Genomic DNA, 13,445 nt, shown 5'->3' with positions numbered 1-13,445 from the left:
TTGCAGGTCGCCTGGCCGAAAGCAACACCTCCATCACGTCATTCCAGAGCTCTCAATCCTTATACCTCAACCTTTCAGATAACAAGGTGAAAGTTGAGTCTCTTGACCTCTGGATGGAGAACCTGACTCGAGAGACAGACACAGAGGATCCTCTAGGCAGGGCAGAAGGACATTTCCAGAAGGTCCGGGTACCACGCTCTCCTGGCCCAATCCGGAGCAATCAGGATCATGTGGGAACCGAACCTCTACAACACTTGAGGGATGACAGACTGGAGGAAACTCGTACAGCAGTGGGAATGACCAATCCACCACAAACACGTCTCCTAATGCTCCTCTTGGAGGAAATTCCCTTGAGCAGAACCTCTCGCAATTCCAGTTGACACTGGTGGCAAAGAGATCCACTTGCCGGATTCCCCAAAGGGTGAAGATCTCCTGAAGGACTTCCTGAGGCAACTCCCACTCATGGTAGACTGCGCTCTGCCTGCTCAGAGCGTCCACTGCCGCATGGTCGTCTCCGGCCAGATGAACTGCCAAGATCGAAATTTCCTGCTGGATGGCCCAGAACCAGAGCTGTATTGCTGCTCTGCACAACGGAAGTGACCCTACCCCCCCCCCTTTTTGTTGAGGTAATGCATGGCCACTGTGTTGTCTGTCATGAACAGGACACTCTTCCCCCGTACAGAGGGCAGAAACGCCTTCAGGGCTAGCCTGATGTCCTGCAGCTATAACAAATTTATGTGGAGTCTGGACTCCGACGGAGACCAACGACCGCTGGCAGTCACGTCGTTGGCATGAGCGCCCCATCCTGTGAGGGAAGCATCCGTCACTACCGTCACCTGCAGCCACGGTTGCCAAAACTGTTCCCCCCTCATCAGGTTCCCTTCGTTGGCCCACCAGAGAAGATCCTGGGAGACCGAGAGTGGAATCTGAATGGCATCCGACATCTTGCCGGAGAACTGTGACCACTGCATCTTGAGAGCCCTCTGCAGGGATCTCACCGCAGCCGGGCCTCTGGCACCAGAAAAATGCAGGATGCCATGAGGCCGAGCAACCTTAAGAATTCGAAAGCCGGGAGACTCTGGGCATGTTGAAACTTGTCCACCATCTGCACAATGTGATGAGCCCTCACCTTGGGAGGCAAACACTTCCAACGCGTGTCGAGAACAGCCCCGATGTACTGGAGCGGTTGGGAAGGTGTCAGATGCGACTTCCTGAAATTCAGGGAGAAGCCCAGCCTGTTGACGGTCCGGCAGGTGACACAGATGATCCAACGCCAGCCCGGGAGAGTGCGTTCGGATCAGCCAGTCGTCCAGGTAGGGGTAGATGTGAATCCTACCTGGTCTGAGGTACGCTGCCACCACCACCATTAGCTTGATGAAGACCCTGGGGCGGAGGTCAATCCGAACGGAAGGATCCAAAACTAAAAGTGCAAGTCGCCAGCTGCAAACCTCAGGTACTTCCTGTGCACGGGATGGATCGGCACATGAAGGTAAGCATCCTTGAGGTCCAGAGACACCAACTAATCCTGAAGCTGAAGGGCCTGGAGGACTTGAGAAAGAGTGACCATCTTGAACTGGTCTTTCCAGAGAAGTTTGGTCAACCAACGCAAGTCCATGATGGGTCTCAATCCCCAGTCTTTCTTTGGGATAAAACAAATAAGGGGAATACCATCTCTGTTCCTCTCCGCTACAGGCACCAGTTCTATAGTGCTTTCTCCAGCCGGCTCAACATTTCCTGCACAAAGAGCGGATCCGGAAGCTTCATATCCAGAACCCACCCATCTGAAGTAATGGCACGCCATTCTTCGAGATGCTGAGACAGTCTGCCCGCAACCGGCGAACCATGGGACATGGACTCACGACTGTTTGCCTTCATGCGCTGCCGCAGCCGCTTCCAGAGAAGCAGCTGCCTGAGCTGCTTTGGCACCACGAGTTCCCCGCTCACCACGGGTACTTTTTCGGTGGCCCCTTTGACTGGCAGCCTCTCTCGTTCTACCAAAGGAGCAATAGTAACAAATGGAACCTCCCCTCCACTGCTATCCCCTAGGACGAAAAGTAGGAGGTTGACGCACCGTGGCGCTCAAAGACTTCGCCGCAGCTTTTGAGGTCTGCAACCTCTCAAGGCCCTCGTCGGGCTTTGCTGCCAAACAAATGTGCGCCATCAAAGGGCATGTTGAGAAGACGGGCCTGCACATCCGTAGCAAACCCTGAATTCCGCAACCACGCAAATCTGTGGACAACGGTGCTCACAGCCATGGCTCGGCTAACACTGTCGGCCTTATCCAAACCCGACTGAAGGGATACACACATGGCATCCTTGCCGTCCTGCACGAGAGCAAGGAACCCATCCCTTTCTTTCCCCTCGGGAATATGCTCAGCCACCAAAGAAACAATTCCACAGAGTGTGTGAAAACCTTGCCAAGGCACATGTGGAGTTGGCCGATTCCAGGACCATGCTCCCAGCAGAAAATACCTTCCGGGCCCAATTGTCGAAGAGCTTGTCGTCCCTATACGGAGGGATGGTAGGGTAGGCCGCCTGCCTGCCTTGAGGTGGCCATAGCCGCCTGACCCACCAATCTCTCAATAGTGGGCTGAGTAGATAGATAGCTGGGGTCGCTAACGGAAGGGCGGTATTTCTTGGTTAAAGAATTATTAACAGCCGGAAGAGATTCCAGGGACTGCCAAGCAGCTGCCACCTTTTTCTGCAAGGTAAGATGAAATGGCAAAACAGTGTTAGAAGACAGACCTTGATCCAAGATGTCATTCAGATCATCCAGCCCAGATACTCCAAGACTTGCGCCATGAGTCTCCTATAAGAAGGCTCTGCATGAGCCCCAGGCTCAGGTCTACCAAACTCCACTTCCGGGGAAGTGTCCAGTCCCCTTGCATCATGGAGGGTCTGCCTCAACTCCTCCAACTGACTGTCACCAGAAAAAAGTGGATCAGCAAGGTCACCAGGTTCCTCAACCTCAGACCTTTGTTCCTCTTCAAAAATCTCATCCAGAGGGGGTTGAAACCAGGGCCTGGGGACAGAAGATGGCCTGGAGGCCAAAACCACCCTCACTGACTTCGATGTAGCCTTCCTTGGAGGATCCACAATGTCTGGGTACTCCAACGGCAAATTGAGAAAAAAATACCCGAAGGTGACGATAGCGTCGAAGGCTTCGACGTCGAGAGCGTCGACAACCTCGGCGTAGACGGCATTGTGGGCTGATATGTCAGCAAGGCGTCGATGTCCGAATCAGATGGACACAGCGCCGAACGAGTCGACGCCGGCTCTGCGCCCTCAATAGGTTGCTGCGGTCTCGCTGAGGACAAGGACCGAGACCGAGAGACATCTCTTGCGACCCTTCGATTCCTTGTCTGTACGGGACCTCAACAGCTCCCAATGAGTGCCGCTTCACGAACCAGAGCCCGAAGGCGTGCGAGCCACGGAACAAGACCAATTCTGGCCGGCTTCGTCAGAAGGAGCGACCGGACCAGTGTCCTGCGATTGAAAAATCGGCATCATGGATTTCTTAAATGCTGCCCATTCCTCGGGAGCCTTTGACTTCGTAGGGCACGAAACCTTCCTCGAGGCACCATCCTCCGAGGAGGATGGGGAAGGCGACCGGTGATGGCACTTCGAGTGCCGGGACGAGGAAGACGAGTGGTGGGCACCACTCCGGGACTGAGATCCCCGGGAATCCTTCGACGCAGCGAGTCAGCCCTCGAGTCATCCATAGAAACCCCCTTGGACTTGGAAGTCCGGGACTAAACGGGCTTAGAGCCCCTACCTACCTGGAGCTTCCCCTTGCGCTCCCGCAAGGCCTTGGCAGTCAGCGACTGGCATTTCAAGCAGTCTGTCTTGCGGCTCGCCCAGAAACCACAAACAAATGCAGTGGGGGTCGGTGAGCGACATCTTCGACTTGCACTCCCGGCAGGTCTTAAAGCCAGACAGCGGAGTCGGAGGTGTTGAAGAGAAAGACATCTTCTACGTAGAAACACACGAGGCACGCGGAGTCTCACGAAGTTAACACGTCCGCGTAAAAAACGGAACAGAGGCTACGGGCGCCGTGCGTCCTATTTATAACATCCTGTGACGTCGCCCTTGACGGAGGCCTTCGAGGGACATTGACCCGGCACCATTGACTCAGGACGCCCTCTGCCAAAAAAGTTTCGGAAGTGCACAGATGCGGACATTACATGCCAAATATGTGGAATGCGTTGGAGGACACAATCAATTCGAAATGTCTGAACTGTAAAACAGAAATGTTACTTTACCTGGTCATTATTGCACATTCAAAGATCAATTTTTATCACTATAGATCAGGCAATAATAGTGGAGTTTCTGCCTGTGGCACTATGTATACTAGTGATCTGAAGGCACCCAGGGAGCTCTGTGGGTGAAAGCACAGGGACATGCTCTTACGTGTCAGTTTCGTATTTTGTGTTGGGTGTATTTTCACTCAGCATTTTTCTTTTTTGGGAGAATTTGCCAATTTGTAGGGAGTAAAAGTGGCAGATAGACAAAAGCATCCCTACAGATAAGGGGTTTGTCAAAAGCATAGGCAAGGAAAGGAAAAACCTGGATTATTCAGGTGGCATCATTCGATCATTCATTAAAGTGAATTGGTCTCTGTAAATGCCTTTCTCCAGGCAGCTTCTTGCCACCCATAAAATAGGTTTCACTGGGTTGTCATGGGAGCATGATATGTGCTCCACTAGTTCACAAAATGATTTAGTCCCAGTTCACAGTCCCTTTGAAGGACAATTTCCCTGCATTTGACCTTCCCTTTCATTTGCAAGATGCAGAGAGTGTGCAACAGCCAAAGATCTTTTCAGAGCCCACTGTGCATTTTTTTTGTGACCATAAGAGAAAAGGAGAGAGTTGGTATGGGTGCTTTTACATTTTACATTTCCACCCAAAAGTTACATGCTTTCACAGGCCATTTGGAACAGTTTACTACTTATGCAAACCCCGTATGCATGAGGAAAGGGAAGACGAGTGCTACCATCAAATGAATACTTGAGTATGGAGTGCACACCCGACTTGGCTATGTACGGAGGGGTGGCTAGAGGTCTTCTGTGCCTGTAGCCAGTTCCTGCCCTAGACAGCGAGTGCCAGAGCTTGTGTGTGAGAAGATGGGGGTGAGTAAACTCAACGGCTACAAATGCTCATCATTGCTGCAGCACAAGCACAATTATAGTAGAAAATGGGACAGATAAAAGGCCATAAACCAAACTTCTGGTAGGGAAGTGCAATTTGTGATCTGAAATGTAACTACCTGTTGTTTTGTTTAAGAAGAGAGAGGACAGTTATTTCCCTAGTATAGATAATCAGATTTGCATAAACGAAGAAGCTTGAAGGCGGGTCTGAAAAACATTAAATTAAATTATTTATCTTGGAGTGAGGTAGAAACATATTAGATAAGGTCAAAGTGGTAGATACAGCTATGGAGACAATCAATACACTGATCACAATGGAAGAAATAGTGGCTGTAAGGTCTAGGATCTGTGGGTGGAATTTTATAAAGACCATGCAGTCACAATTGGTAACAAAGTACAGGAAGTAGTCAACCTAGCACTAGAAGAACTTGATTGCTAGACAGACTGATGCTAAATAAAATAGTGAGCTTGCTAGAGCATGCCAATAATGCCAAACCGTGTGCTAAAAAAGGTATTGATGACATATATCCACTACAAAAAGGCAAGTACTCACAAAGTAACAGACATAATGTCAATGGATGTACCCTTGGGTCCATAGACACAGAATTGCCAAATGAAAGGCATAAAGGTTCCCGGCCTTAACCAGTATAAAACAAACTTTGAAAGTGTAAAGCCAGCAAGACAGCATACTGAAAATCTTCCAGAGCAGAACAAGACAGGAATGTGGTTAATATACACGATTGATTTGGTAGTCCACAGATGGTGCTATCTTGGCTTGTTTGCCTTGGCAAACTGTATTACTGAGTGGAATAATTCTCATGGTGTAAATCGTTGGTGTGAATCCCAGAGCTGGCACCAGAGGTGAACTACAGAGGCTTGTACATAAGAGTTAATGCTACAGACGGTTACATGTTTTGTTGAAGGATTCAGAAGCAACGTGGATGCTGTGAGCCAAGGTGCAACTCTCGTGGAAATAGGTACAACTTATTATCATTTAGATCTGTCAGTACAACTTTGGTACCTTTTATGTCAACAATTTTTTTCTTGAATTGTGGATGAGTTGCGAGTCTTGCAATTGCTCGTTCCGGTGCGTTGCTACCTTCCTAAAAACAAAAGAGGAACTTATCACCACGGGAAATAAAACTGTACAATACAGCAATACATATATTAAAATGATGGCTGGAAAAAGCTCACATACATTTTAAATGTCCTAGTTGTTCTAGTAAGACCCGTTTTTTCACAAGTCTTCTTTTCCCACTTATCTCAATTTTGATAATCTTTCTGATATTCCATGCACTCCTCTCCCCGATCTTGAAAACAACAATTCCCAACAAATATGTTACACACGCGCCTCTCATGTCATCTTGTAAAACACTGTTCTCACCTCTTCTTGCTCTCTCCCCTTTCCATTTCAATCACGTTCCTCTCCTCATCTTATCAGTCAACACTGCTGCCAGTCAAATTATAGCTCCCCAAATTGCACAAGCTGGCGATCCCCGCTCCTCAACCTTTTCCATAAAGGGCCTTTAAATAAATGAAACTCTTGCATCGTCATTATCATGACTCTCCGTTCTTCTCTAATGCTCTACTGATCTCCACACACTACTTTCCCCATTAAATCTCAACTAAACTCCATTTCAAATCAATTTACCTCTCATTCCATTTCCTAACCCACCTCTCACATGCCCTTGCCACTCATCCTGCAGTCGGCCCTCGACAACATCCCATAACATACCGCCACTCATCCCCAATCATAAATCGTACACCCCCACCCCAAATTTGAACTCCCCTACTGCCACATTTTGTATATCTCAGCTTTTCCTGTCCTTGTACATGCTCACTGTCCTAATATATATGCACTTCCTTGCTCGAAATGTTCTCTAACTCACAGAAGCTTCTATTTTTTCACATACAATCTTTTTAACATCGAGAATTTGTTTATGCCCCTCCACCTAACAATCTTCTGCACTTCCGCATCCACCATCGTTTCCATGTTCCCATACACACTTCTATTATTGTTATCTCAAACCTGTGCCTCTCCCAATGCCACATTCTGTTCTACCCACATCTGCACGGTAATGTGTGTGTGGTCTACATTGTTCATGGGCCTCGATCCAATTATCTTGTCAAGGCTACTTCTCGTACAATCTCCTCTTCATATTCCACCTCTCCTGCAGTACATCGCAATGTCCTCTCTCCCAATCTGATATACTTTACCCATTTTGCATACCCACTCCTCTTAGCTCATGCCCCTTATAACTTGCATATACTCCCTATGCCCCTGTATCCATCATTCAGCAATCACAATTTCCCCACCTGGACGTCAGATATTCATAAAGTACTCCATCGTTACATATATTGGCCAAATTCATCTCAGACTGTAGCTCCTTTGCTATACTGTACCTTATCCCCATATCACATATGCTACTCTTCTAATCCCATCTAGCGCATGCTCCGCTTCACCAAAACAGCACCCGCTTTGTTCATCCATATCACATTCACACCTCCTCTCCATCTTATCACTTGACAGTTTGCAAACATGTGCTACGACTCGTTTGTTACCCCTAAAATACACTTCTGACTAATTTCTATACTCATTTTACATTTATCACCTTTCGTTTTTCCTACCTTTCCTCTACTCATTTGATTTATGATTTGAACTCAACCAATACAATTGTCTTGAGCACCAACTGCTTACATATGTATCTTTATCCACTTGTAAGTACAAGGCAGAGAGCCAGTTGGCTACCCTTGGATGTAGCAATAGTCAGGGACTTGTAATCAAACCAGTAATGTGGAAGAAACCATCTTTCTAAACATACATCAAAGACGGTAGAAACCGGAAATATAGAAAAATACAATTTATTAAGAAGCAAAGTAAAAAGCCACCAAATAGTGGTCTTCAAAAAAGGATCAATCGGAGAAAATCAAACAACTATTTCATGTGTAATCAAATATACAAGGGACACATCCATTATTTTCATTTTTGTACAGTTGATCATATCATACAGCACTATTCATAGTTAGTGGACGACAATCCACACATCTACAAAAGTGTCGACAGGTTTTAGACTGTTTCCAGCCTTGCTACTTGGTTGTGGAAAAGCCTTCAGGTTGTCAAATCACTAGATAGAGCTTGGTGCAAGGCTTTCTTCAGGACACACACGGGCCCCGATGTTGGGGCAATATTCAATCTTGATTTTCATCAGACCGCATACATTTCTTTACAACAAAGTACATCCAAGGGTAGCCAACTGTGTCTCTGCCTTGTACTTACATTTTTTGTCCTCTCCCAGGTTGGCCCCCTATAAAAAAAGAGGACCCCCTTATATATGCTTGTTTAAGCCATCTACCCTTTATCCACTTGTACGATATGTTACAAGCCATTTATAACACGCCTGTACGCAAGTGTTTCGAAGAGCGACAAGACAAGGAAGGGAGGACAGAAAGAGGACAAAACAACGATCTTACTAGGACTTGTCTCATTCAGATCGTGGAAGTGCAGGTAAAGTATACACGCTCACTCTTCATCTGGCAGCCAGGGAAATGTCACATTTTACTGTGGCCAGGCCACTGCTCTATGACTCCCAAGCCTCCCCATTTACCCGTAACTTCTCCCCAAACCCTATTTTAACACCCTTGGTGTTACTACCTCAAATCCTAAGGTAAAATCCTAAGTAAAATGTGCTAAAATGTCCCACTACAAAATGCGGGCAATCGGCTGAAGTCAGAGGTGTATACCACTTTTTGCATATGCTGCCTCATACCTAAAACAATACCTCCATTCTGTTCTCACACTCTGCATAATCTCTTCATATTCTTTCATTTTCAAGGTCCATCTTCTCACAAACACTATTCTCTCCCATTATTCACATATAAACTCTGAAACATATGCTGCACCTCTTTCAGACACTCTTGTTAGTGGTGTCATGTCACCAAACCAACAGAAGTGTTCAATGGATGAACCGTTAATTTTATTAGGAGTGACATCACATGAATATTGACCCTGATCAATGGACATTGTGGGACCCACATATTCCATGTGGTTATGAGTGGAACCCGATCTTCACATGTGAAATTGCAAACTTTGCTCCGCAAAGACATATAGGTACTTAAGACCTTGTTTTCTCACCAGTTCTCTTGCTCCAAAATTGACACTGCTCTGACAAAGTGAAATGCATCTGACCCCAGTGACCTTTTAATTCGGGAAAGTGCCAGAGCTGTTGAAATGCATCAGTGCCATGCTGTGGATGAAAAGTGAAATACTGAGTTATAGAAATATGTACTGAACTCGACATACTGTCATAGACGCACTGCCCATGGTAAAGATATCACACAGGGAAACGTTCACCGATTGAAAGAAATCAACAGCTTCTAGAAAACTACCACCCAGAGACATTGAAAACCGTTTCTGACCAAGCTCAAGTTATTACATGGCGTATTACACATTATAAAAGGCCAGTGTATAGCACATGCAGAGATGCTCCAGAAAAAAAAAAGATAGATGCTGCTTCCTCAAAAAAACTACACAGAAGATACAGAGCACATACACAGCACGTGCCCAGTTGCTGCTGATGAAGGGGGTTCTCGGCCTCAACCCTCACAGCAACCGATGCCTCTGCAAAAACAGACTGGTATGAACTGCGTTAATACGAACAGGTCAAGAAAAAGACCAGAGAAGCAGAGCCACTAGAATGAAAGGATGAAGGCTCAAGGAATGTACCACTACAAAAGGAAAATTCAAACGGAATAGAAGAAATAGTAACTAGAAAGAAATACAAGCAATTATGATTAGAAACAAGCTCGAGTCCGTGAGGAAGGGGGACTTGCTTTTAGCAGGGAAGATCAAATGATGCAGGACAGTTCTCCATCCAAAAGCGAGTCACAGTGTCTGTGTACCCTTAACTTGAGGGCCTATGCACTCCTGCAGCACTCTGCTCAACTGCAAAGATGCCAAAATCATACTGGTCAGTCTTATGGTCACATCAATCATTCCAGATGTCCGAGGGAAAAATGTCACCCACAAAGTTAATCACCCACAATAAGGTGCCATAAGTATGACAGCATTGGACATAAAGTTGAGACTGTCGATAAGCAGCAGATCAAAATTCTTAAAAAGTATCTCTCACAATGAACAGGAACGTATATTAGCTATAATGTGATATAGAAATAACAACTGTCAATGAATAACCATGCTATGCCATATAAATTGTATATATAACAAGTACAGAGCAATTAACATCCAGCAGCGAATGAGGCATGATCTATTAATGTGTGTTTATTTTAAGATATTAATAGTAGACACTTGATATTCTAATTAAACAAATATCACCATCAGGTTGGGCAGCATCCACAGAGTTTCACAACGCAGCCAAGTACACACTAGCAATTTCTACATATAACGTACATAGAACATGCTGCTTCGCTCTAACACTGTATATAATATCATGCGTTATACTACTGGTCATCAGATATACCCTATCATGTCTAACACAATTTAGAGAGAAAAACACAGATACGAAGTACCTAATCACTCCTCATATTTTGATCTCTAGTATGGTTGCATTTACTCTGCACCTAGATACCGTCCACATTGAACTACAACTCCCTAACACCTATGGACTACTAGATTGCGTCATCGCGTGTTCATACGCGATGATGTATTATATTTAAAGATGGCAGGCGGCATGCAGTGTTCGGTTGCCAGGGGGAACCTCCGTTGCCCCGGACACCACAACGCTGCGGACCCTCGATTCAACCCTGGAAGGAAGCGCGAGCAGGTAAGCATTGCAACAATGCTCGTATCAGTATATGCATTTTCAGTCAATACACGCTAGGTTCCTAACTGATTCACGTGTCCTTGTTTAGAAAGGAACGGCTATATGCAACACATCACCCGGAGACTCTAAAATGAATCAGTTTAGGAGCGCACCTCATCGGCGGTGTGATGAGGTAAGCCAGCATATGGATTTGTCTATTTGTTTCTTTTGTAAAATGTTTTAGCTAGTAAGATGAAAATCACTATAGTTAGGGCATACACATTAAAATGGATGTTAAGCAGGGTATTGTTGATTTCTTTCCAGAATATCAACGCATGTACAAATAACCATGTATCATCACAAGCAGCTCTAAAGCTAAATGAATCCTGGTTTCTCATGACATGTGGCATAGGAGTTTAAACAAAAATAGTTCACAGCCAAACAAACAGTCTGTGAATTGAAGAAATTGAGCAATAAGGAAAGAGTACAAAAAGTCGGCAGGTATGTGTTATTCTAATGGCATGAACAACTTCAAAAGAAAGATTATGAATGTTGATAAATGCAAATTGTATTGTTTATCTTGAGTTGATTGTATTTAGTTAACCTCAAGCTGTTAATGTTTTTTAGAAACCCGCCCTGAGGAAAGACAGTCCGAAATGCATCGGCAAGGGCTTCTGCCATAATGATCACAATAAAGAAAAACTTGAAAATAAAGGTGTAAAAGTTAAAGAAATTCAAGCAAATAATAGGAGTCGATCCATGGATGATTGACTACACAGGAAGTATCACAAAATTAGAACTTTGAATAGTAGTACATTTGAAGTAGTATTTACTACAAAAATAGGCGTCTCCAAAGCTCAGTGGATGTGCCACTGAGCTGTTCTCTCCTCGCTACAGGCTTAACAGCAATTCTTGGTACATGCAGTTCCACTGATGGCTCCTAGAAGTCCTCGCTACCCGGGCCTTTCCTGTCCCTACATTTGGAAGCAAGAGCAGCTGTTTCAGCTTCCCCAATCTCTGCTTCACTTCTCTCAGTGCTCCTGCAAACTCAGTTGTCAGTTATCAGCTGTTCGTGGTGCTTCTCCTTTCACGGACCTCACACTCCGATCAATGTTTCTTCCTCTAACTATTTAAAAAAAAAGAAAAAAAAAAAAAAAAAAAGAAGACTTTAACTAAACCCAGGCATGACTTCTCTCTCTCTCTTTCTTCCTCCATAACCTGGCAACCAGAACACACAGGAGACTAGCTTAGATAAAAGCAACTACAAAGTTAATCTCTTTTCCCATTCGCCAGTTAAAATGTCCTTTATCATGTATATGTCCCGCCCTCATTCACTCATTCCTTCATATTCAGAATAATGCTGTGAAGCCGGATGTTATCAGATAACATCTCCTGGTTTCATATACTTCAACCCCTCAAGTGATTGACCCTTTTCATAATGACACAAATGAAGAACAAAGGCACACAACTCTGATTTCATGTCGGAGTAGCACATAGTAAATACATTTTTGCCAGATCTGGGGGGTACTTTCCATCAACCCCTTTCCTTTGACTAAACTAACACAAACATACCTCTCTTTGTCTCCATCTTTCTTTAACAGTTACCTCTCCCCGCAGGTGGTCGGTGATAGCCTTGCCGTATATAGTTCCCTCCCTAAAGGGGTTTCTCAAGTATAGTGTACTCACTGGTTTAAGAGATAGGAAGAAATTATAAGTTACTCACTGTAGTGACTAACGTACTCTTAGTCCATAGTCCCCTTTCCTCCATACTGTATGGGCGTCCCTTCCAAGGGACGGGAGACAGAACCTTTCACCAGAAAAAACCTTCTTCCCCTTTAAATTTAGAGGCGCAGCCCAGGGAGCATGTGCTGCCCTGACTCTGCTCTCTGGCGCCACACCTCAGTACCCATTGACGAGTCGACACCAGTATTATTAGGGGGGAGATTGGTGGGACGTATGGAGGAAAGGGGACTATAGACTAAGAGTATGTTAGTCACTACGGTGAGTAACTTATAATTACTCTTACGTCCCGTCCCCTTTCCTCCATACTGTATGGGTGATTACAACGGATTGTAGCCCCAGGGAGGTGAGGAGGCCCTCCTTAAGCAAATAGGTTCCTGAGAACTGCCTGTCCGAAAGCCGCATCAGATCTAGAGCCGGCGTCCAAACAATAATGCTTGCAGAAAGCTGAGGGAGAGGCCCAAGTGGCCACCCTGCTTATGACTTGCCAAGGGACATGGCATTGGAATGCGATGGCCGTTGCCTTGGCCCTGACTGCGTGGGCATGCATGTTGGCCGGAAGTGGCTTGTGCTGGCCCTCGTACGCTGTACGCTTCTTTGATGGCAGAGACCATCCAGCAGGATATACAGGCCTTAGAGACCTGATTGCCACTTTTGGAGGCTCAGGACCAGGCTAACAGGTTGTCCGACTTGCGGAAGCCCTTGGTCCTGTCCAAGTAGAATTTCAGAGCACGCCTGACATGCAGGCAGTGCAGCACTCTATGTGCCTCGTCCTTAGGATTGGGAAAAAACGTAGGAA

At 45.8% G+C, this 13,445-nt stretch overlaps 1 protein-coding gene across 1 annotated transcript in view; it reads right to left on the bottom strand.

Moving 5' to 3' along the window:
* SRFBP1 (serum response factor binding protein 1) overlaps positions 1–13,445 on the bottom strand; it is a 719,075-nt gene that overhangs the window by 271,377 nt on the left and 434,253 nt on the right. The window contains exon 5 of the mRNA XM_069625566.1: positions 6,169–6,250. Within this exon, the coding sequence (XP_069481667.1) occupies positions 6,169–6,250 (82 nt within the window). The remainder of the gene's footprint in view (positions 1–6,168; positions 6,251–13,445) is intronic.

This window comes from Ambystoma mexicanum, chromosome 6p, assembly GCF_040938575.1.
Source record: "Ambystoma mexicanum isolate Mex_15411 chromosome 6p, UKY_AmexF1_1, whole genome shotgun sequence".
NCBI classification, from domain to species: Eukaryota; Metazoa; Chordata; class Amphibia; order Caudata; family Ambystomatidae; genus Ambystoma; species Ambystoma mexicanum.
This window is presented reverse-complemented; position numbering and strand designations above follow the sequence as displayed.